This window comes from Rhinolophus ferrumequinum, chromosome 13 (assembly GCF_004115265.2).
Source record: "Rhinolophus ferrumequinum isolate MPI-CBG mRhiFer1 chromosome 13, mRhiFer1_v1.p, whole genome shotgun sequence".
Classification (NCBI taxonomy): domain Eukaryota; kingdom Metazoa; phylum Chordata; class Mammalia; order Chiroptera; family Rhinolophidae; genus Rhinolophus; species Rhinolophus ferrumequinum.
Window position 1 is genome coordinate 20,000,806 of NC_046296.1, and position 26,591 is coordinate 20,027,396.

Below are 26,591 nucleotides of genomic sequence, written 5' to 3' on the forward strand. Positions count from 1 at the left end.
ACTTTAAAATAATACAAGAGGTGACAGTAGAGATATATATTTGACCCTGCGCTGCTAATTGTTGAAACTAGGTAATTATATAGTACACAAGAGTAAATGATCCTATTCTTTTTAATATGCTTGGTATTTTCCACAATCAAATAAATAAAATACTGAAATAAAATTTTAGAACTTTAAATCCCAACTCTCATATATTTTAAAAAATAATTCAAAAGTAAGCCACAATCCAATTATATCCCTCAACCAGCAAATAAGCAGAAACTGTTATGTAAATTGCACTCAGTATGTGTAGTGTAAAGAAAGGAGAGAGGTATTTCAAGGTTTTCTGAAAAACTCTAGAACAATTCTAAAATTATATGTAAAGAGTGTATGTTTATTTTTATAAAAACACAAAACTCTTTTGTATTTGGAGCCCAATGACAAAAATTCTGTCTTAAGTGCAAAAAGCAGCAAAGAGAAACATTATTTACTACGTATAGCTAACTATCAGTATCTGTCACTTGGATGAACACAAGTATCATCACTCTTACCATATTTATGTTTCAGTGGTTCTTTTTGTAATTTAGAATCCCAAATTCAAGATAACCAATTTGAAGGAAATAAGAGTTTTACACTAAAAGTCTTAAAATTCAACTCCAAGGTAAATCCAATCAAGATTAAACAGGTCATAACTTCTCTGATTTTAAAAGCTTCAGAAGCAGCCCCAGGAGAAGATTCTTTACAAGTAAGATTCTTTTGGGAATTTATATAGATATAATTAGTTTGAGGTGTACAAAGCAACGTAGTAAAGACATTTAAACCCCTCATAAAGTGATAACCCTCCCCCCAAGCTACTGCCCCTCTGACATCTTACATAGCTATTACAGTACCATCGACTATCTTCCCTCTGTTGTACTCCACATCCCGTGACTATATATACCTATATATTTAGTTATAGTTGACATTCAGTATTACTTTACCTTCAGGAGTAGAGAGCATTGGACACACTCTATGAAGTGATTCCCCTGATAAGTCCAGTGCCCATCTGGCACCTTTAAAAGTAAAGATTCTTATTTACTCTGTGCTGCTGTAGCTTGCTGGCATTTTATTCTCCAAACGTTTACCACGTTTCCCTGAAAATAAGACCTAGCTGGAACATCAGCTCTAATGCCCTTTTTGGAGCAAAAATTAACACAAGACCCGGTATTATATTATATTATTATAATATTATACCCAGTCTTATATATTATATTATAGAAGACCCGGTCTTATATTAATTTTTGCTCGACACATGAGAGCTGATGGTCCGGCTAGGTTTTATTTTTGGGAAAACATGATAATAGCTCTTCTCCCACTCATTACCTCATTCACCTACCCAGTTTTAATTACCACAGACTCTTGGCACTCACAACCCATACCCCTCCCCAACCCATTCCTCAGTCTGTAGCGTGTAGTATTTTGTCATTTTGCACAGGCTGTGGCTGTCTGAACTGAATGTACAGATGAGTTTGGTGAACAACAACAAAAAGTTGCTGTTTTTGGTTCTTCACTCTATTCTTGTTGACTGTGAGGTAACTCCTTTGCTGTGATGGGAGTAAGAGACCTAAAAAAGTAGTTGTTTTTATTTTCCTCCGCTCACCTTCTATTATTAATTGGTACACTCTCATCTTGGAAGAGCTGAGAAATCAGATACTGAAACAATTCAAAGTCAGAAGACTTACGTCGGAGGCATGGCCTAATCTAAAAATTTATAGTACAGGGCTGTGTCCAGCATTTAACAAGCCACTGAATTCTTTTTTTTTGTACCTTTACAACTTCTTACAAACATATTAAATAATTCAAATGTTTAAAAAGCGACTCTAGTGGTGCACAGGAAGTAAAGGCTGCTTTGTCTTTGTATTTTCAGGCTAATACTAAATGACTTCCAAGTAGCTACTTTAAATGGGTATGGCAGAAATAGTAGATACTACCAGAAGCAGAAAAAATACCTTCCTAACTAACACGTTACAAAAAAATCAAGTGGAGTTTCACTCAAACTGATTTGGGCCAAACATACTGCAAACTAACTTCAGCCAGAAAAATTTAGAGTTTTAAGAAATCTTTGACCTGTATATGGACAGTTGAAGAAAAGTACAATACTATCATGCTACCGTGTTCCCTGGAAATAAGACCTATCCCGAAAATAAGCCCCAGTTAAGATCGTCAGCTAGAAGGACGCATTTAGTACGTTATGACGATGTTCCAGAAGAAGATGACCTGACTGTATTTGGATAAGTGTAGATTGTTGTACATGAAAAAATAAGACATACGCCCTAATGAGTCTTTTGAAACAAAAATTAATATAAGACCCAGTCATATTTTCGGGGAAACACGGTATGCCTTCCAGTAATACATGAAGAATCCCCAAATATCCCAAGTCATAACAGTTATAGAGAAGCCTGTTTCTGCAATCAGAGGCAAGCAAGTCTTTAATAAATCAGCCACAAACACAAGATGGTATTTTAAATATACAGTAGGAACATTTATTTTAACACTTCTAAAAGATATTTCTCCATGCCTGATGATTTGATATAAAAATCAAACCCATCATACTTCCCCCATCAGTCTCTCTACATCAAGGGCAATCAGAAATTTGTACAACGTGACTATTTGCTTCTGAAACAAAAATTACAAATTAAGTGAAAACAAAAATACACAAATCAACTGGACCCTAAACAAATTTCTAACGAGTTCTTTCCCCTTTCACCCAATCACCTAGAGCTTCTTTCTTCCACCTCATTCTGCTCCTTTTCCTTTTTTTGCTTGGCCATGAACTTCTGTTGAAAGTAATTTGCAATATAAAATATTTATTAGATGTTGCTTTGCTGTGTGTACAAACAAATCTAAAAATTTCATTTACAATTTAAGAGAGCCTGATCCTATAAAGATTAGAGACACAGTGCCTTATACTGACATTCCTTCCTTCATCAGTCATCTGATATTTTATGATATACCATGCATCATGCTTGGTGCCTGGGGACTCACTCGGTGGTCAACAAGATAGGTAAGGGCCTTTACCTCATGAAGCTTACATTGCAGTTGGGGGAGAGAAACAAAAATTAAATAAGGTAAATTCTAGGTGGTAGTAAGCCCTACAAAGGAAAAAAATGCAATAAGGTGATTGAGATTGGCCCTTTTTTGGGGGGTAGGGAGTGTTCTATTTTAGCTAGGTCTTTTTTAGGCAAAGGCCTTCCTTGGAAGCTGATATTTAAGTCAAGACCTAAAATATGAGGAATAGCCAGCAATGTAAGCAGGACTGGGAGAGGACAAAGGAACAGCAATACAAAGGTGCAAAGGGGGCCTTTCGTGCATGAAAAAGAGCCAGAAAAGCTGGAACACAGCAATGAAAGGCTTGAGTTTAGAATAAACCAGAGCTAGGTTCAAATCCTAGGTCTGCCACTAACTAGCTATATGACCTTGGGATTAGACACTTGGATTTAGATACGCTTTAAGTCTGTTTCCTCAACTTTAAAATTGGAACGATAGGCATCTATCTCCTAAAATTGATGGAGGGGACTAATTAAGTTTCCTGCAAATAAAAGCTCAAACGTTAGATTAGTATCTGTGCCACGGATTCAATATAGAGGATGTACAAAACCACTCATAAACAGGAGAAATCAGAACTATAGCTGATGATGATTTTCTAGAGTAGCACTCCCCAAAGATGTACACAACTTAGAAAAAAGGGAAGGAGATGTTATAATTACATCCGTTTAGGAAATGGGTTGAAAACTTCTGACTAGATAAATCAGAAACTTGAATACGCCGTGTTCATGACTCTGCAACAGGGCATCAGAATATATAGCTTCCCACACTGAACGAGTGTCACAGGGGACTAGTGAGCTACAGAATCTACTCTGGCAAACGCTGCCAGAGGAAAAGAAATAGACTAGAAGTTACTGGTAAGGTACAATGAAGGAGAGGAATAGGATCTGGGACTTAATCAACTGGCACAAACCTTCAAAATTCTCTGAAAGGGAAAGACTGTACATTTTTGGGTGGACACTTTAGTTTGATTATAATACTAACACCTGAAGATTTTATGAGGAGTTAAAAATAAAAAAATTTACCTCTGTATTTTGCTTATGACGTGTACTCTTGCAGTGATTTGTCATTGCTTTTTCACCTGAGTAGAAGAGGGAACAGATTGGACAGAAGAATCCAGCCTTCGGCACAAGAAAGTCCAAATCTAGAGGATAGGAAGAGAGGGGGGGAAGAGAAAGGAGGAAACTTTACAGTAATTTATCTATAGCTATGCTAATCAATTTATCTAAACATGACAAACATACTAAGCACAGTATATACTTACATACAAACATAATATACACTGCTATAGATCTCGGGATCAAGGGCAATTAAGCTTTTAATCACAAAACCAAAGTCTTTATTTTATTTTTTAACAAATTCTGTAATATTCCAGAGCCTCCAGAAATGCCAGGGAATTCCTTCAGAATAGCAATTCATTGGAAAAGAATCTCATAGGGAGTCTTTGAAATAAACCTCTCTGGAATCCCCTATTAAAATTAAACAGGAAGAAAAGGCAGAATGATGGGCAACTGACTGATTGAGGAATATTCTGGGTAAACAAAAAGGAGCTCTTCAGATCATCTTAGTTACTATGAACATAGTTTGCTAGCTAAGCTCTTCAGCATGTTCTACTTTAAGTGCAACTGTTGCCTGGGCAAATGTAATTCAATTCTTACAAGAACACCAAAAAAAAAAAAAAAATACCAGGAATAAAAAAAGAGACATATCCCAGGCTTCAAGAGTACAATAAAAAATATCCTTGCCAGGTTAAAACACAGCCTAATAAACTGTTTTCAGAAATGCCAATGTGCAAAACTTGGCAACTTCCACTCTAAAATAACCATCTAAGAAGGTTAAACCATTACTCATCTAAACAACAGAACCCTTATTATGGTACTGAATTTTTATTTCATATGCGTAATTGAAAAAAATGTCATTTTTACTTTACCTCCGGGGACCTCAGCTGCCACTGATTTCCCTACAGAGTCCTCAGTCTTCCTGCGTTTTCCTTCAGGTTCTGAATCCTTCAAGCCAGATTCTTCGTCAACTAAAGTCATTAAATTTTTTAAAGAAAAAATTATTCAAAATAGATTTATAGATTTTGTGAAGCTAACATTAGATAATCCCCACCTTCAAAGACTAATTTATGGCTCATCTCCCTAAGTAAATCTTCCTTGGTTAATCCCACCTGACCACTTTCAAGAATCCTTAATGTAAGGAATAAATGGGTAAATCTGTTTAATCTTATTAAATGGGTTTAAAGGGAAAAGACTAAAGCTAATAGCTTATTTTATTTATAAATTGTTCCAGAAAGAATTTAAAGGGTAATGGAAGAAATTCCAGTTCTATAATTACTGTCAACAGTTAACTCGTACACGCAAAGTACTGGGTTGGGGAGAGTGTGGCTTAAGGGGAAAAGGACATGAGCAGAGACTAATTCTGATGCCCTGTACTGAGGCCCTCTAAACAGGAGGGGGAAAAAAGCCCAAATACCTTAAGCCTAAACTGGACTGAGACCCTTGGTTAGACAGAACTACAAGTTAAAATACAAATGCTAAGGCCCAGCAGAGTGAATAATACGTAAGCAGCACTCAATGTTAGCATACACTGCATAATATGTTTTTGGGAGAAGACACAACCAGAAACTGGCTCCAAGCAATCCTGGTTACCCTCAGGAGCTGAAATACCTTATCAAACACATTTGCGTCTGCCATTCCAAAGGCACATTTATTTCATAATAATAATTAATAATTATATAATAAGTAGCTTAAAGCAAATATTTGAAGTTTAAAAAATGACTTTTTCTTTTTTTAAAAAAAAACTTCAACTTTTATTTATTTTTTTCATTGGGGAATATTGGGGAACAGTGTGTTTCTCCATGGCCCATCAGCTCCAAGTAGTCCTTCAATCTAGTTGTGGAGGGCACAGCTCAGCTCCAAGTGCAGTCACCGTTTTCAATCTTAGTTGCAGGGGGCGCAGCCCACCATCCCATGCGGGAATTGAACCGGCAACCTTGTTATTGAGAGCTCACGCTCTAACCAACTGAGCCATCCGGCTGCCCCCAAAAATGACTTTTTCTTAAGCTAGAAAACATTGCCAAACATATTGTCTCTAAATTAATGGAAATAAATTGTTACACAAGCAGTAAATAAATCGTCTTTCTCTATTCTTCTTTCTTCAACTAAACCATTACCTATGGCTTGGTTATCAGGAGAGGTTATAGAGAAGGGACAAGACAGAAGAATATCCACTTGGCCACGGGAGAGAGCTTCAAGAAAGAGGGCATGATCAGCATGCAAAGAACTCAAATAAGACTAAATAAGAAAAAAAAAAAAAACCCAACTTAAATCAACTCTGACAACAACCCAATGGAGGTTCTTCATCAACATCAATTTCAGGAAGGTGGTTCAGAAAGAATACAAAATACATCCAGTTTGATGGTAGATGAAGTAAAAATAGGTGCTCTTTCTAAATGCTTTCCTCTAAAAGAAAAGAAAAAAGGTGGGATCTAGAAGGATTCCAAGGCTAAGGGCACGGTTTTTTAAATGGGAAAGACTTGGGAATATTTTATTTGTGAGAAACCACTGTAGGTAAAACACAGGCTGGCAGACAGGAGAGATCTGTCTATTTGCTCTGGTAAATAGAAATGAAAACAAGGTTATCCAGTGAGGATGGGCTAGGTGATGCAGAGGGGGGAAAGGCTTATATTACAACAGATTAGGAAATGGGAAAGGAAGGCCTGTAATCGACTGTGGAGCAGCACTGAGGGCCCAGATGAGATCAGGTTCAATGAACTGGGACTGAATCACAGCTGATAGTTTTTCTTTAGAGAAGATAGAAAAGCAAGAGGGCCAAGAGGGTGCTGCAAAGAGAATGGTACGGAATCCTCTTACAGAGCTGTTTAAGTCATTCAGGTAGTTGATATTCTGCTTTACCTCTTGGAATCAATAAACTTGAAATCTGGAACCGTGTACTTTTTCTCTACCGTTTAGCATTTTGCTATGAATATAATGGACACAATTACAAATATTGGTTGTGTGACTAGAGTGCTCTCCCCCACTTACACACTGTTCCCTATTTGTTTCAACATAAATTTTATTAATGTTGTTAAGACATCTTAATTCATTGGCTGGATGCTTGGCACCATCCACAAAACAAGGGATCTGGTGTACAAGTAAGAGCTAGATAATAAATGATTTCTACTTGATGCTACATGGTCAGAATAACCTTTCATGGAACATTTCCACAAATCTGTCACATTCTAATAGGATCACCTATTATTCTATTATCCCATTCCATTATGTTCTATTACCTCTCTAAATTACGAAGATAAAAGTCTTTATCCAGAGCTAATCATTATAAGGCTGCCTCCCCGCCCTCCCTGCTCTATATCACTGTTTATACTGTTCTTAGACGGCAGATCTTTGGAACTTTACCATCTCCTACCGTGTTAGTGTTACTTTCCTGCCCCTTCAATCAATTGTGCTTTACCTTTATTAATTTGCAAGGCCTCTTCATCTTGCATTGGTTCTGTTGCAACAGCCTTTTCCAATGGTGGCGTTTTCCCAATTCTAACTCTCTTGGTTGGCGTTTTAGCTTTAAAGAGAACATCTAATTTATTGCTATAGTAACAATACTTAAATTGCTTTTAGCTCTGAACAACAATTTTAACACCTTTTTCGCCAACAAGATAAAACTCAAATTTGGGAAAGAAACATATTTCTATTATAAAATACAAGAATTCAATAAAAAACATTCAGTATTAGTCTAAATATTCTTTTATTTTCCCATTTATCTTGTTCCAAACTATACCTTCCTACCTGCTTTTCCCAAAGAACCTATACATATTTTTCTATTTTGTTCCACAAGCCTGTGGGACCTTCCTAGTATTTTTTATTCTAGTTAACTCTTTCAAGATTTTCTCATTGGAAATTATTTTGATCTCCCTTAAATGTTGAAAGTGAGCTGCCCTATTAATCTATACTCTCAAAATATTACTTAAAAGTGAAATGGTACCTTCATGAATTTTTCTAAAACCAAAGTCTAAGCAAAAACTAGGAAGTAGTATAAACATCATTCTACAAAAGATGGTTTTCCCAATAATACAAATATACCATTTTCATCCCAATTCTAATTCTGGTACTCTAGTTTGCTTTCTGGTTTGGTCATCTTTTCTTGAGGTATAGTAACTTGAGACAAGGTCTACTCTGTAACTAAGAGAAATCTGTGAAACTTGTACACATTTCTTTGGAAAATATCACTGGCCATAATTATTTGTTGCCTTCTTAAATCAAGACAGAGTAAAGTACTAGTAATGCTGTAACGTACATTTTAAAAAATTTAAACGTAATACCCTCATAAAACAGGAAAACTACCACTTCTAAATATGTACCTGTGAAATGCCTTTCAATCATCGTTTTCAGATCTTCTTCCATAATGTTCTCACTTACTGGCCCCACTTGGGACAAGGCTTCAAGTTTTGTCTTCCTAGTGTCCAGTGCCCTCTTTTTTCTATCACCTCTTTTATCGGTGGGGTGGTCAATTTTGCTCTGTGCTAACTCAACTTTTAAATCACTGTCTCCATCTTCCTCCTCTCCAACTTCATCAACAGTGACAAAATTAAGCTCTTCTTTAAGGGTGTTGAAATCTGCCAGAGAATCTTCATCCTCTTCAGTTACTTCATCCAAAGTCACTAAGTGCAGCTCACTGCTGTCGTCCTGTATTTCATCTACAGTAACTAAAGCAGAAGGGTCTTCAGGCATCTGAGAAGAAATGAACCCAATGGAATCCCTTCCAGTATTTCCTTCATTTCCTTTCGTATTTAAAGTGGCAAAACTTATGTCTGCAGACTCATTTAAAGGTAACTCTTCTACTTCTCCGATTTCATCCACAGTTACTAAGCATTCTTGTTTGAGAAGATCTTGTTCTTCAGCCACTGACAGTACAGTAACGTCTTTAGGTTCACTGTGGGTAATGCAATCATCTTGATCAATTAACTCATCTAATGTAAGAAGTGAATTTGAATTTTTTACCATTTCTTCCATATTTATTTCTTCTTCATCAATTACTTCATCCACAGTGACTAGAGCTTGTGCCAGATGTGCAGTTGCATCTTCCTCTTCCCCGATCTCATCCAACGTTACAAAAGATAATTCTCCTTCAACAACATGAGGGGCAGAAGTTTTCCCCTTCTTCTTTTTTAAGTTAAGTTCAGAGGGAGGGATATTTTTGACAGCTTCTTTCCTTTTTCCCTTTAGTGGATTCTGCTTGGCTTGCAAAGGATTCACTTCTTCTATAACCTCATCCACAGTAACAAATTCATCCAAATTAAATGGAAATAATGGTTCCTGTTAGAAAGGTTAAAAAAAAAAAAAATCACAAAATTGTGAACTACTGATAAATGGTTGGGTTCCAAATAGTCCCAATATATATGCATGAAGTATCATTTGTCAATTTCAGTGCAGAGAAGTTTCCTAAAGGCTGATATTAGTTATTTTTAAAATCCCTACAAACGAATCAGCTGTAATTCACAAAGTAAACAATGCCAAAGGTAAGAATCCTAGTAATATCAATCTAACTCCACCTTTACTTAATTTCAATAAGATTACAATTATTTCCTAAATGATGTACGAATTTTGAAATATTATACACAAAAATACATTTAAAGCATTTATCAAACAATGTAACGTAAAGAATTTACTGTTTCATATGTTAAATATCTAACAAAGTGTTCTAGAAGACTTAATGACTAATAAAAACTCTTCGAATGTAGCTAGAAAGTAAATAGCTACCTAGACTGCTCCATTGACCAATTTATGTATAATGCATATTTTAAGATATGCTGCACTAAGATACAAAGTTTACATATTGATAAAGTTATATACAAAATTACTAAGACTTAATGCCAAATATTACTGCACTTGGAAAAAAAAAGTATCTGTAATTTGAAAAATGATACCAATACTAAAGAAAATTAATTCCCAGCAGGCTTCTTATACATGAAGAAGGCTATCAACAATCAATTACTACTACACACAACAATGATATTAGAACAGTAATTATGGGTGGGGAAATCTGTAAGCAATTGTGTTATCAACTTATTAAGCCAATATGCTTACTTTTGCTTCTTAAACTACTAACATTTCCCTTTGCCCCAATAAAATAGGCCCAAATTCATCCCCTACCCAGGGGGAAAAATGACTGAAAAAACATTCTATGAACGGTAGAAATCTAAACTATCAAACAACCAAATATAAAATGTAAGAGGTTTGTTTGGCAGTAAACTCAGTACCAGGAAAGTAAACACTAGAGCCCATACACACAGGGTTAAACTGAACCACGCCAAAATGCCCATCTGTTTGGAAGTGCCGCAAAATGTGGAGGATTCCAGTCAAACCCCAGCCAGTCTCCTTTTCACGTAACATATGATTTTATTCTGTGTTTATAACCTATTCTTATCAATATAACATTAAAGCTATTTTCCTACTCTATTCTCTTTCTTTCCCTGGGTAACTTTATGCCCTGCACAAATTAACCTAGTTCAAAGTCAAAAATGACTAGTGGTAGCATCAAAAAAAACCCAACATCTCATTCCTGGTCTTTGCTCTATATCAAACTCATTATAGGAGAGACAGGCCACTGCAAGATGAACGCTTCTATAGAGAGATGGAACAGAAGGGTTAGTGTTAGTGAACTGTTTCTTACCTCTTTACATTTGGAACCTCCACCTGCAGTGCCTTTAGGATTCTTAGTGTTTTGCCCAGCCAAATTCTGAAATATTAGGGGGGAAAAAAACACAGAAAAATAGAATTTACAACTAGGCTATTAATGTTCTTTAAGAAAGGATAATTCAAACAGCAAACATTATTCTAACACATTCAGTTATGCAAATATTTAATAGATACACCAAACTAAGTCAACAGTCATGTAACAGTATAGGCAGAATCTGTAAGTTGTAGTTAAATTCAGTTTTACTGACCTTTCCCAACAATGTCTAAGTTGGACAATCACTAAGCTAATAATGGAAGCTTCAATTTAAAAGAGAAAAATAGTTTCCCATTAAGAAGTAGAGTGCTAAATCACCTCAGGAGACTCACTGCAGACTTTTTTTTAAAACCACAAAGTTATGTTTCTGACCACATTTTATTCAAATAATGCTTTTCGAACCTGTTAATAATTATGGATGTGAGCTCAATATTCTAAACGCTTATTGGCTTAAATCAATGGAATCGTTAGGAAAGGGAATTGGGAGCCTGGGAGTGGAGTGAGGAGATGGAAGTAGAAAACAAGATTACATCTCTTACTCCATAGCTACAACAGCAGTCTTAATCACTTCAAAAATACACGGAGCCATTCTTCCTACCCTTCTCACCTTATTGTTGCTGTCATCCCGTTTCATGATGAAAGGTCTAGCCTCTGTTTCCTGAGATTGTTTTGTAATTTCCAGTTTAGAATCCTTGTCTTGCGGGGCTGAGATCTTTCCACTGCCCACTTTGGTAATATCGCTCAGAGTGGGTTTGAATTTACTGCTGCTTTCAGCCAACCTGGCACTTGTAGGTTTAAGCAGACCCAATTCCTTGGCTGCAAGTTTCTTTTCAGCATTTATTTGATCTCTGAGTACAGATTTTAGAAAACTTTTCTGGTTTTCAGATTTTGAAGCTGTAGTTTTTGCCTTTGGAGAAGAGACCATAGAAGACTTGATGCCTGATTTATTGCTGAGTGCATTTGATGCAGCCAGCATACTAGTTTTATTAGTTTCATCAGGATTATTACTGGCCTGGCCTACTCCTTTTTTTGGGTATGCCTTGATCACAGTGTTTTCTGCAGGCTTTTCTTTCACTGATGCCACAATCTTTTCCAACTTCTCTGCAACCATCCTAGCGTCAGTCTTTTCAGCCTTCTCTGTTTCTATTTGCAGATCCATTTTGGTTTCCTTAGTATTAAATTCATTCTCTTCACCCATATCACTTTTTTCAAAAATTTCCTTTTTGCTCACTGCCTTTTCATCCCCAGCGGAAATTCCTGGTACTAAGGCCACAACAGAAGTAGATGGTACTATTTCTGAAATACTTTCATATTTGTCCACTTCAGCTACAGCTTCTATCATAGACTGTGTAATCCCAGAAAATAAATCTTCTGCTTCAGATGGAGAGTCTTCTAGAATTCCTTGGATGTTCCTTTCTTCTATAAATGCACTGTCAGATGTTGATAATTCTGTTTTAGGATTAATCACTTTTTCCTCTTCCTTCTCAAAGTCACTGGTATACAGCTGCTGATTTAAAACAGACTCCTCTACATTTTCAGTGAATAATTCAATACTGGTTGGAGTGCATGCTACAAAAGGTATTTCCACTTTGACCTCCTCTCCTTGAGTTTCAACTTCCAACGTTTCAATAACAAAGTCACAGTTACATGGTGTTTTTTCAGGTTCTTCCTCACAAGGCTCTTCCTGTTGTACAGAAGTTTCTATTTGAATGTTGGGAACAGTTTCTTCTTCAACCTCACTAGGTTTAACAGAGGGACTATCAGCTGCTGTTTGCACCTCACTTTCATCAACTTGGTTGTTTTTCAAGTCAGGGCTAAAAGCATTTAAAAACAAACAAACAAAAAAACACAAACAAAAACACAAACAAAAATCAAACTATGATGAGAATTCAACCATTATAAATAATCCTGTTAATGCCAATTGTTAAGACTTCCTGATGCCTTAATAATAAGCACTGGGAAATCCAGTCAATCAGCATTAAAATGGTTAAGATGTTTTGACGTAAATATGTAAACAATTTAGTATTTTTAGAGATATCCTCCATTGCACTGAAGATTTCTTTCTAGTTCAAAGGAAATGGCAAAATTATAAACATTGACAGGATCCTTTTACTCATGTAAGTTATAACCATTTTTTTTCTTTCTTTGTCAAGTTGGCATCTGATATCCAAAGGCTGAATGAAAACATCTCAAATTATTAGGTCCTATCTTTCCAACAGTGGTACCTGAAATAATAAAATGTGTATAGTTCTATAATGAAACTAACGATCCATGCACTGAATATTATAAGTGAACCTTTCCTAACAGGAACATAAATAGAATTTGGTAGGGAGAAAAAGCCATACTTTTAACCAAGTCACTTCTTTTTTATTTTGATGTGAGACAGATTTGTTTTTAATTTCCCAAGAACTGTATTTATTAGTACTATTTAAGAGAAAACTTTCTCTGTATATTTTAAATACTCTGTTGGAGATTTACAGTTAGAGGTAAAACTGATAGAATCACCTTCATAAATATGTACTTTTATTATAAAACATGTGCCTTTGGCTACATTATGAGAAGGAGTATGTTAAAAGCAATCCTTCCAGTTACCAAGAATAATTTAAAACTCCAATACACACTTTAAAAATGTAAATAAAATTATTCAAAAGAAATGGAGAAAATACATAGCAAGTATATGTGTGTAATCAATCTTATTTCATTGTAGTCTTCCCAAATCCACAGTAAGCAAAAGTTTGTGATTCTGTAATTCAACTACTTTCACTGAGACAGAAATAAACTATTACATTAATGCTCCATAGATTCAGACGTAATCTTGACGAGTCACAAGGAAAATTCAAGCTTCCGAAAACAGTGTACAACATGCTATCAACACAAAGTTCCACAAATACACATTCACTTAATGACATCAGGAGCAGGAGGTAGGAGGAAGAAACCAGAAAGTGATCATGCCATATCAATACCTCATAGTAAAGAGCACTGACTTTTTTCTCCTACTTTGGAAAAAATGCTACCACATCAGGGTCTAGTAATTTGAGCCAATAATAAACCAGTTCTCTCCCTAAAGATGGTTAAGTTTAAACTTCCAAAGAAGGAAACTTTTCTAAGAGATCAGAAAAACACCTTTTGATGAAAAGTTATAAAGGCAAAGAGTTTGAGGTTTTCATTTAAGTTAAACAGCCAGTAACCACAGACCTTAATCAACATGTATTCTATTCATTTGTGTAAGATACCCTTTGTATGCTGAAAGGGTTTAAAGGTTATTTGAAATAATTCACATACATCCCTTATATTTAAAAAATACCAAAGGCTGATTTTAAGTGTTCCAAATTCTTAGGACTAGTCAAAATAAAACTTGTGGCCAAGCACAAATATGACAAAAACGAGAAAAAGTTGTGACATTAAGTTACAGCAGTTAGGGAAATATTATTTATCGAAATGTAAGCTTTTGTTTTTAAATTACAAGACTCATCTCCAATAGTGAAGATTAAATTAAAATTCCTGCTTATTACTGAACTGCACATTAACCCTAATGCCTTTACAAATTAGGGCTATACTGTACAAAAACTCCAATCTACTGGGCTAGAATAGTAACAATGGAGAGTTTGATTCCTGGCTCTCACATATAGCAAGTCCTTGCCCTTTATCATATTTAAAGCTTGTCCATTAAATAAAGCTATTATCTTTTATACAAAATGAATCACTATGCAGCCTTTCCACATTTCAAACAGAAAGCACCCACCTACTTGGAAAAATGGCTTAATTCTGCATTTGTTCTTGTGTGTTGGTCTTTTAAAATTTACCTTTAAAATTTGGTAAATTTCTTCATCGAATTTACCAAAAATTACGATCTATTTTTCTGGCTAATGTGGGAAAAAGTCTCAGTGTTCATCAAGTTAGTTTGGAAAGTCAGTTTGAAATGTCAAATAAATGAAATTATTAACACTAGAATCAAACAACCAGCCTTTCAAAAGATCAAAGGAAAACACAATCATATTTTGGGAAAAGACACAAAGAAGGATTTCAGGAAGGCATTCAGGATACAAGTATCAATTTCCCACCCTATGTCCTACCCCCAACCCGCCTTCATACCAGGGTTTCAAAATCTTCGGGAAAGGCATACAATAAAAGCTGGGCATGAGAACAAATGTCAACACTATACCATACACATTCCGAGAAACTTGAGACTTAAAATCCTTAAGACTAGTATTTGTTTCAAAGGGCCACTGGATACTTCCCCTCATTATTAAAGAATTGGTGAAAAATTCATCTTGCATCCTTATTCAGAGCCTTAATCACATGATAAATAATGTTTACAAGGGGGGATGAGAAGAGGCAAAATGTAAAGTATTATTAAAATATTAATAGATACATGTGAGATTAGGTATTATTCCTTTAAACAGGAAATATACTTAAATACTTTAATTATAAACAAAAGGATAGTATACATTACAAATTAGCACCTACAAGTGCTTAAAAAAAAAAAGCACCAGTATTTTCTCAGGATCATTTTACTCGAATAAAAAAAATGTGAAGTATTCGGGTTACACCCCCATCTGTTTCCCTAATGTCGTAAGTTAGAAAAAAAATGACTGTAAAACGGGAATTTAAGTTATTAATGCTAGAATTTTTAAAATCAATTTTTTAAGGTTAGACAACTATCTCTAAATTCATTACGAAATACTTTTGATTTTTAAAAGGTAAGTCGAAACAATGAGAGGGAAATAATGATCAAAACACAGATAATACCTATTCTTATAGACCTGAAAAAAACTTTGTCAAATGAAAGACATAAAATGGATTTATCAAAGAGCCTACTTACTTACCAGCCAGAGTTACTGTGGCCAAACTGTAGGCTTACCTATATACTACTACATGTGGCATTATTACTTATTTAGCCCTTTCTGGGCTTTTATATTAAACACTGTTGTAGTATTACTTCTTACGCATGTGAATATAATTGGTATGATGATGTACAATTCAATGCAAACCTAAAGTTACCAACGTATTTGAATATACTCATAACCATCTTTATCATTCAAAAGTCTCATTTTATAATAATTACAGAGAAAAAAATCCATAAGACATCCTGTTTTTCAGGCATATTAAAATTAGACATTGCATCAAATAAAATAATTAAACTCTCCGTATTTAAACACCTTCAAACTGCTCTTTCAAACTTAAAAGTTCTTACTACATGAATTCTAACAAATAAGGGTAAATTACTTAGTGTATAAAGGAGGGGAAAGAAGTCTTAATCAGTAAATTCCAATAAACAAGAGTAAAAGGAAGGTTACTAATTGGTGGGGCAGAGGTGGTGATAAGATGGCATTCATCAGGATGAGAAAGTGACTACGAAGAGGGTGCACCATATGTGCTCAAAACAAAACTGTGAATCACGAGTTTGTGTAGACTATGGAGAACAAGCATTTATTCTATGAAAATATAAAGCAGCATACATATTTCTTTATTTTACAAATATCCCTTCCACCATCCCAGTTGTTTTTGAAAAGTATCAAAGTATATGATGAATATTATCCTTTTTGGTTTTAAGTCAATGAAATTTTAAAAGATTATGCAAAAATATTAAATTGGAATAAAAAAATCTAGCAAGAATATAATACTGATCAGAGTCAAGTTGTTCAAGAATCTTAGCAAAACATTTCATAAAGAAGTCCTAATTATATATTTAATTCAAACTGTTTATAATTTTTCTATAAAGAAACCAGTAAATACACAAGACAAAAACAAACAAACAGCAACAAAAACACCCAAAAAATAAAACAAAAAAACCCCAAAACCCTTGGTCAAACAAAACCAAAGAGAAAACCACAACATTCATATACTCGTATATGTATGTACAAAATGAAACACGTAAAATACGAATTTTTTGTTATATGTGAACAATTACTATAAAATACAGAAATAAAATTCAGTAATTAATTAAATACCATAAGAAAATGTTAGCAAACTTAAAGCAACATACCTTTCTTTTTCTAGTTCTTGGTCTTCAACAGATTGAGCCTGTAATGTAATTCCACACTGTATTAGAAGCTATTCTATTGGATTTTAAATATTTAACCCATCAATGCAACGAATTCTAGTTCTTAAAAATCTAAGCTAAAAAACAAAACTACACCTAAAAAATATATTAAAAGTTAGTTATCAGTGTCCACATAACTATTAGGTTCTAGAAATTTCTCTCATTAGTTAAGTTATGTAGAATAACTGACACACAGTAATTAGGTTCCTTTCAGTTGATATAAATAAGAAACAAATTTTGAACTTTGAAAACCTGGAAATACCACCTTTTGCTAAGAATAAAAACAACCTGAAATATCAATGTATTCATTGTGCAGTTATTAATTAAAAATACTTCTATTTATAAGGGAAACCAGTTATCTTAAAAGGCTTTCTACTCAAAACACCTATAAGTGCTGGGTGAAATTTAACAATAATCCTTTTAAATGTATGTCTGAACCAGTAAGAAAGTAATGTCATAGGCCCCCAAATGGAAGTAGAATTAAAATTCAGTGTCTCTTTACCAAACACTAGTCCATGCACTTTGGACACATCAGTGAACAAAACAGCAAAAATATATGCCCTTTAGAGCTTATACGTACTAGCTGAAGGCTTTTTCCGTGGCAATCACGTGCACTCAGTTGGGAATCATCTTTCTCTAGATTTTGTCAAGTTAAAAACTGAGAATTGTACTTTAAAGAAATTGAATAATGTGCAAAGAGAGGATTCCTGGTGAGGGTATTGGAGTCCCAGAGTAGAGACTTTCTTTACTGGGTCGTTCTGGTGGGGTATCCAGTCTACATTGTAATAATCTATAACTCCAACTAAAGATGGTAGTTGATAAGCACCATCCACAGTGTTTCTAAGCAATCTCCCCATTCATGGGAGAAGCTGTTAGAGGAAAAAGAAGACCTATATGATAGTAGAGGAAATCTATACCAGATACCTTTATTAACTTGTTTCTTTATTTATAAACAAATACAAGAGAAAAACAAATGCACGAGAGACCAAGCATACAAAATTGGCTGACGGTATTGCAGAAAATTGAAGAGCTCTGAAGAATTTTTCTGGAGAAAAAGAATCAGTACACAAAATCAGTACAGGTGTTATTTCCAGAAAGACAGAATACTAAAATTGAAGAGAAGAAATAATCAAAGAAATAGTAAGACGAAAACTTGCTTCAGGTGCAGGAACACACTAACCTTTAGATTTTATAAATTCCTTCATAAAGTGCTCTAAGCAGGATATAGGAATAAGTTCCAAACCAAGATAAACTCACTCACTACACTAGCCATACTGATTCTCCTTGGATATTCTTGAATCACCAAATGTGTCCTTAAGGCCTTAGCTCTTCTAAAAACCTCTTCTCCTTGATAATATTCATAGAGCTTGCTCTCTTCCTTCCTTCACATCTCTCAAATAACTCTCAGGGGGGCTATTCCTGACCATTCTAAAATACATAGCCCCCATTCATTACTCTCTATCCTTTTATCTTGATTTGTTTCTACAGCACCTCATAGTACTTTTTACCACCCGACATTATATATATATAAACCTACCATGTTTTCCCGAAAATAAGACCTGGGTGTACCATCAGCTCTAATGCGTAATATTAATTTTGGCTTCAAAAGATGCATTAGAGCTGATGGTCCGGCCAGGTCTTATTTTCGGGGAAACACGGTATATCTTATCTACTTATAGTCCACCTCTTCCACTAAAATATAATAAACTCTTTGAGAACTGGGACATCAACTCCTCAGTTCATCAATGTATTCCAATGTCTAAAACAGGGCTGGCACAGAAAAGGGATTAGATAAATATTTGTTTAATGACACTTTCACAGAAGAAAAAATAGAATACATAAAGGTATGATTGGAATCAGTCTTCTCAACAATACACGTTAGGAAAAACAATCTGAGCAAAGAATTCTCCACCTAGAAAAACTATTAATGAAATATGTGAAGGCAAAATAGTCATTTTCAAATATGCAGGGATTCATATTTGAAAGTTAACGGCCCATACATACTTTCTGGGGAAAAGTATTTGAAAAGATATTCTAGCAAACAGAAAAGTAATCCAAGAGAGTGGGAGATACAGAATCCAAGAAATAACGAAAATAACTCAGAAGAGCAACAAAATCCAAGACGCATGGTTGTTTTACAAAGCAAATGGCCATCACCATAGAACAGGAAGTCAGAAAAATAGCTCTTAGAAGAGAGGTAAAGTCTATTTAACAAATACTGATTAAGTTATATGACCTGAATAACATGAAGACAGTTTTTATTCCTCATAATGACAAAAAACAATTTCTTAACTGTATAGAAAAGCCATAAGCTAAATACTAAAGAAAATAAAAACATAGCATCATTTTGAGAAATGATTGGGAATATAACAAAGTCACACCTAAGTGTCCAAGTTACAGACACATATTTCCTTCTTTATAGACCCACTCCCAGTATTACTTAATTCTGCAGTAAATATCTTCATAATCAAGATGTCAAAAATGTAAGCATTGGTTTTTAGTACTTAGAATTATGGCTTCATGCTTCATATGCAGGGCAACTATAATTACAGAACTAAAGCTTGAAACAAACTACATGTAAAAGTAACTTATAGGTAACAAAAATGGGAAGAGGTGATTGAAGAGAGGGTAACATAAGGATGTTGTGTAACTGATTATAAACACGGTAAATTAAAAACTATTATTTAAAAACTCTGGGAGCAAGATTCATTTCAGTTTCATAGTCTATTTCTTAACTTAGACTTTCACTCTCACACAGACCATTACAATACCTTGAAATTAGTCTACCTGCCTCTACTATCCATTTATTGAATGGATATAATATACACTATGTGATATGCTCATGATCATGAGGCCGGCTTATCAGTGGTGTAGCTAATACTTTCACAATAAGTTAAATGGAATTTCCAATTTAATAAGTTGTAAAAATAAGGTTCTGGGTAAGGGCTTGGAAAGTAAAAGTATCAATTCAGGTAGAGGTTGGAGTATCTGAGGTCTTATCTTACTTCCTGTCATCAGTTTTGGCTGAAATAAACTTATAAAAATTCTATCTCCCTCAAGCATTCTGTCAACTCTGGATGTTGAATTGCCACCTGTTTGTTACGACTGAGATGTTTAAGTTTCTTAGTGCTTTACAGTTTGTGTGTATGTATTAATAAAACAATTCTTAACAGACTCTTAAAAAAAAAAAAATTCTAGGGCAGCTGAATGACTCAGTGATTACAGTGCGAGCTCTGAACAACAGGGTTGACGGTTCAATTCCCGCATGGGATGCTGGGCACACCCTGCAACTAAAATTGAAAACAGCAACTGGACTTGGAGCTGAGCTGCGCCCTCCACGACTAGACTGAAGGAAAACGACTTGACTTAGAGCTGATGGTCCCTGGAAAAACACACTGTTCCCCCACCACCCTCAAAAAAATCTAAAAAAAAAAAATTCAGGTAGAGGTTTCATGTAATTTTCATTTGTTTTATTTTCTTTAAGTATAAAAGTTTCGGACCCTATTTCCAGAAGAAAAATTTCTCTACAGTCAGTGTTTACTATAATTCTGAACTTAGACAAACAGGTGATAACTTGAAAATATCAAAAACACAATGTTTAAAAATATAATGTTCTGTGAAGGAAAAAGGCAAAAAAGTTTAAAATTATTTTTCTGAAATTATCAGGTTAGACAACTCCCTGAATTTGTGCTAATATCAGTACCTATCATGATGCATTTACTTATAGGCACTCTATTTCATTTGGTTTTAACGGTGGGGTTTTCCTTTTTTTGACCTAGCACAAGATTTTGGCAGATAAACAAACAAAAAACATGCAGACACCAAATGTAAGTTCTATTATTGACTACCCGCTATTATTGAGATACAAAGAAACTATTAGAGAAAACATGAGTTTGAATTTTATTCTTGCAAAGGTGGAGTATTCATAGTTTTCATACATGTATTATTACTGTGTAAGCCAAGAACCTATAAAAGCTTATTTCTTATACAAGAAGAGAGTTTATAAAAAATTTATTTAAACAAATAAAAGAATAAACAAACTTCTTTCTAGGATGTAGCCAAAATGGACTCATAATAGCCTCTGCATTCTAGAGACAATCATGTTACATCTAGTTACATCTATGGAATCACTATACGCTTACGTCCAAAATAAGATTTATGCCACATTTTTCAAAATTACCTCAATTTATTCTCAAATTTGTACTGCTCTATAAAACATAAAAATTGTAGTGCTTTAAAAATAATTTTTTAAATGAAATAATACCTAAACTCAAAACCAGTTTGATTACTGCCAAGAATAATTCTTGAAATTCCCTTCATAAGACATCTTCTAGCTTTGGGAGAATGACCTTCACACTTTCATTTTTCTAAAAGCACAAGTCAATACAAAGAAATCTTACCTCTGATACGTCCACCTTTGGAGATAATGTGCAGGTCAATACATGATCACCTATGTTCTGTGGATTTTGTTTCAGAAAGTTGTACATTGATCGAGCAGATTCAGGACTATCTAACTGAAGAATTGCCTTGGAGAAGATAAAACAGTTTAAGTATGAATAGTTCCTAAAGAAATTCAAAGTAGAATTACCATATGATCCAGCAATTCCACTTTTTGGTACATACCCAAAAGGACTGAAAGCAGGGACCCGAACAGATATTTGTACACCCATGTTCATACCAGCATTATTCATAAGAGACAAAAGGAGATAGCAACCCAAGTGTCCATTAACAAATGAGTAAACAAAATGTGGTACATACATATAATGGAGTATTAATCAGCCTTAAAAAGGAAGAAAATTCTGATATGTGCTACAACACATTCTGGAAGATATTATGCTAAGTGAAACAACCGGTCACAAAAGGACAAATGCTGTATGATTCTACTTATATAAGATACCTATAGTAGTCAAATTCATAGAGACAGAAAATAGAATGGTGGTTGCCCAGGGCTAGGAAGAGGGGGAATGAGAAATTATTGTTTGATGGATAGAGAGTTCCAGTTTGGGAAATGAAAAAAGTTCTGAAGATGGATAGTGGTGATGACTACACAACAATGTGAATACATTTATTAATGCACCGGACACTTAAACATAGTTAAATGGTAAATTGTTATACTTTACCATAACAAAAAACTTTCTTTTTAATATTTTAAAGTATGAATATATTTTTTTCCAGTTTCAAATATTTGATTACAAAGGTAAGGTTAATCCTTAGTTCAAAGTATACAAGAGAAAACATCTTTGAAAATGTTGCAAAGTCAATACAAAATTGAAAAGGATGGTACATATTTTTTAAAATAAGAGAATTAAAGATGTCTAAAGTAAAGGCTCAGAATTTCTTATGCTATCTGTCATCTCCCTCCCATCTTACATCATTTTTTCAAGTACCAAACATGCTCTATGGATCAGTCAGAAGCATGTCAAAGAAATTAATAAATAGTTATTGGTCAACCAAGTACTTTCTATGAAGCAAATACAGCAAACTTTCATATGAAATCCTACCTTTCTAGGGAATATAAGGTTGATCAAAATCTACTTTAATCTGAATGTATCTGAATTAAATATTAAACACAGAGGGCATAGCAAATATAAAGAAGTTAACGATTTCTTTTAAGGAAAGAAGCCAAAGCATAGAAGGAATGTCATTTTATACTCTCCATATAATTAAACAGAGACCTAACTCTGTGTTTTATGGCTGGAAGGGACTTTAGAAAATACCTGGTAATATTCTTTCATTTTACAAATAAGAACTAAAAGTGTAAAGTAACTTAGCCAAGGTATTGTATTAGGTTGGTGCAAAAGTAATTGCAGGTTTTGCAATTGCTTTAACCTGTTAAACCGCGGTTACTTTTGCACCAACCTAATACAAAGGTAGCTAAGGCTAGATTAACTCAAGTCTAAATTTCCCCCTGAGACAATGCTCTTTGCACTATACTACTTTTCTCCCTTGTGCAAGTTTTATTTCCCCTTAAAACTACAAGTTCTGAGGAGAGAGAGCAATCATTTCTTTCTTCTTGTCACAGCCCAGGAGAAAAATATGCTGGTCATCATAATTCTACTAAGAGGTTGAATAACGTTCACAGGTGCTTCACTTCAGAAGCTGAATGAAAAGATGCAGACCATATGAATATAGGGATGTTTTACAGTCTCTACAAAATATACAGCTAAAATAGAAGGGACCTTGTTACCTTCTTTTTATTACTCATGAATACATGGTGATCCACTTTTCCAAACTGAAGTCCGACACAAAGTACATACTGAAGCCCATCTTCTGGTAAGTTATCAAGATGTACAAATTGATTGTAAATTTTATCTGTATTTGCCTGTATTTTAAAGAGACAGCATAGAAAAAGAAAAATATAGCTGAAGTATATAAAACTGTAAAACAGGTAACAGTAATTTAATTTTTCAGAGGTCAAGTGATGTCCTCTCTCAAGACTAAAAACATGACCATATGGGTGAAGATAGTGAAATCTTAGTTTTAGATCTGAGTAATCAGTGAATTGATACACTGAAAGAGGAGGTATAATCTTACTTCTATCAACATAGTATTTACCCAAGACATCCTCAGACAGGTATTGACTATTTGGCCACTTAACATGGCTCTACTATCTGGAAAATATTTCATTCACAACAGAGACTACCATAATCCTTTATTTCTTATTTTACCAAGAGAAGACTCATCTGAAATCTCCATCACCTCAATATTTTAAAATCTCTAACAGGTGAACAAACCAACTAATGTTTCCATCAATTAAACAAGTGTACAAAAGCAGTTAATGCAAAACTCACCTCTGGGTCATTTTCTTTAATCAAAGTTGTAAACATAGCTTCCTAGGAAAGCAAAATAGATCAAGGTTGAAGGTGTAAGCTCTTCCTAATTCAAATATTTAATTAGTCAAGATTTATAATAAAATAACTTACATGAATAAACGTTAAGCACTATTTCATAAAATAATCAGCAAAAGTTCTGTTCCTTCCAAAAGCTTTCGCTCTTCCTAAACAAGTTATACAAGGCCCACGCTACCCATACACCTTAATTTATCCTACTCCACGTAGTACATTAAAGATTAATAAGGTGGTACCATTTAAGGGAGGACACTCAAATCCACATACAACGAATAAGAGATTTAATTTAGCAGACAATAAGAGAATTCAAATTATAAAACAAAACGTTAAAGAAGCAAAGTTGAGGAAGAACAGAGATGTAGACTAGTGAAAAACAGCACAGGGTATTAAGTGTACAGCAATTTGGTGCTGTTGAATTATAAAGAGGCCAAGAGTGGCATGCGACAAGGATGTCACAGCTGGCTAATGGAAGGCTCACATGTGTAGGAAAGGAACTGGATCTTACGAGACTATGGTGAAATTAATTTTTCTCTATAATACCACCGACATGTATAAAAACATTCCAGCAATTACATCACATTAAAGTGGTTCTCAGTGGAAGGCATTTTCAAATGACATCTATTTCTACCTTGCTCTAGAGATTCTAACATCTCTGCTTCATGCCTCTTAGCAATTGATTGGAGCCTACACAGAAACAATGACGAGTTCCTAAATCAGTTGAATTTGACTAGATTTGAATTTTATGTCAGCCTCATGACTTTGTGGAGAAAGTTTCTGAGGGAGACAAAACTAAAGGTAGAAGATACAAAGAACCTCTTTAGTGGGAGGTTTTATAAGGTGAAGCAATGGTGGATGGCATGAACAGGGAACAAACTCCAGAAATATTTAGGATTTAAAAGAGGCAAGACCCAGGGATGAACTCTTTGTAAGAAATAAGAAAAAAATAAAGATAACCTCTATGATTCTAGTTTGTATGACAGATAATGGCAGAGATAAGAGTAGACAGTACAGACAGTATCTATAAAGTTTTTAACGTTTTCTCCAACCGAATGTATAAGGGACAAGACTCCCTCAGTATAGAAGTAATTCTCAAACAGTGGGACAAGACAGCATAGAGATGGAAAGAAGCTTTTTCACTGTCTGAGAGAAAACATGTGAACCAAAGAAGAAAACTAGAAAACATAACAGACTACAATAAATCTGATAAAAATTTTTAATAAAAATGATGGTAAGTCTATTATTTACCTCGTCTTTTACATTCATGCTTTCTGGAGCCATATTTATTGAGAGTTGATTTCCATCCACTGATATTGGAAAGCAGGTATAAAATTTTATCATAGAATCTGCAGATTTCCTATTTATTTCTATAATTGCCTTTTAAAACAAATACAAGAATGAGAAAATAAAAGTCTTATTTAAGTTACTTTTTCTTGAAAAGATTTAATATTTAGGAGTCAAATTAATTGAATAACTCAGTAAATATTTCTAAGATAAAAAATGTATTCCTCAGAAAGATGAGGCCAAATTTCAGAATATTACAACCATAAGCAAAAAACAATAAATGACTGAACTCATACGGCAACACTAAAGAGAAAAACAGGAGTAAATGACATTAAGGAAAATCTTATTCATCACTGTATCCTTAGTACCTACGAGTAGAGCAGTGTCTAGCATGCAGCACTTCATGAAAATGTTATGTAGATAAATTTAATGATCAATAAAATATGAGAAATATGAGAAATGAAAGAACCAAAGAAATGTGTAATGATTGTCAAGTGATTTTTAATTTTGCTGTTTTCATAGGTGTAAAAGTGGTAGTTCCACCCATTTTTATTTTAATTTTCATGCCTAGGTAAGCAAAGGGTTTGATAGTTAATGAGGTGGAAATCTCCAATATATTTGTTTATAGTTGTAACTCTGTTTAAAAATGAATTGTCTTTATGTCATTTGCCAATTTATTTACTGAACTTTTACATATTTTACAGCATAATATGTATATGAATGTTTCCCCATTTTACAGATATTTTAAATTCATTTCTATTTTGCTTTCATGTTAATTTTACAAATATTTAAAATGTTTATATAATTGAATCTAATACTTCTCCAAATATCTAGGATAAATCTCCAAATAGTTAGTAATTCTATTCAATTAATCAAAACAGGGCCAATAATAATCTAGATTTTCTCTATTTGGATTTTATATTTAATGTCTATAATTATACATATACTTTGACATATGATGTGAAGTATGAATTTGAATTACTTGTTCTGAGAGTTCCAGAATTTTTTGTTTATTATATTGTCACATAAAAAAATTGTTGTAATAAAAAATGCATTCCTTTTTCCTGTCTCTAAAACATAGCAAATAATCTGCTTTTAACAGCTTTACTGAAATATAATTCACATATCATGAGGTTTACCTGTTTAAGTATACAATTCAATGGTTTTTAGCATATTTACAGAGTTATGCAACATTCAAATAATCTACTTTTAACACACGTACTGTGAAACTGCATATAAACTCACTTATACTAACTCTCCTCTCCTACTGTTTTCTTAAGCACACTTGCTCCAATTACCATAAAAAATACTCGTATATCCTACTCTGCTCTCAAAGATCTCTAGTGATCACCAATTATTTTCTACTGTAACACAACTTTCCACCACTCTAATGGTATTGTTTCCACTATTTAAACTTTCCTGATATCTCACCTTCTATAAAATACCTTCCACAATTAGTTCATTATTAACAGTACATTTTGTTTTGCTTTAAAATTACAAAAGCAATACACACCATATAATACTTAAAACATACAAATAAACCTAGGTTATTCAAAGATAACATCATTGGTTTGAGTCTAAAAATGGTCACTTTCCATTTGAGTATCATT

The 26,591-nt window shown here is 34.0% G+C and overlaps 1 protein-coding gene across 5 annotated transcripts in view; it reads right to left on the bottom strand.

Moving 5' to 3' along the window:
* Window positions 1-2,473: 2,473 nt before the first annotated feature.
* The window catches only part of ZNF638 (zinc finger protein 638), a 115,896-nt gene continuing 91,778 nt past the window's right edge, over window positions 2,474-26,591 (bottom strand). For 4 of the 5 annotated variants that reach the window (XM_033124412.1, XM_033124411.1, XM_033124415.1 and 1 more), the window contains exons 17-28: window positions 24,946-25,074; window positions 23,644-23,685; window positions 23,040-23,174; window positions 21,253-21,378; window positions 16,796-16,833; window positions 11,417-12,623; window positions 10,750-10,815; window positions 8,438-9,392; window positions 7,537-7,656; window positions 4,994-5,092; window positions 4,089-4,207; window positions 2,474-2,795 (exon numbers count right to left, since the gene is read on the bottom strand). In XM_033124412.1, the coding sequence (XP_032980303.1) occupies window positions 2,730-2,795; window positions 4,089-4,207; window positions 4,994-5,092; window positions 7,537-7,656; window positions 8,438-9,392; window positions 10,750-10,815; window positions 11,417-12,623; window positions 16,796-16,833; window positions 21,253-21,378; window positions 23,040-23,174; window positions 23,644-23,685; window positions 24,946-25,074 (3,102 nt within the window). In that variant the 3' untranslated portion in view covers window positions 2,474-2,729. The remainder of the gene's footprint in view (window positions 2,796-4,088; window positions 4,208-4,993; window positions 5,093-7,536; window positions 7,657-8,437; window positions 9,393-10,749; window positions 10,816-11,416; window positions 12,624-16,795; window positions 16,834-21,252; window positions 21,379-23,039; window positions 23,175-23,643; window positions 23,686-24,945; window positions 25,075-26,591) is intronic. The other variant, XM_033124413.1, reaches the window with a different exon arrangement.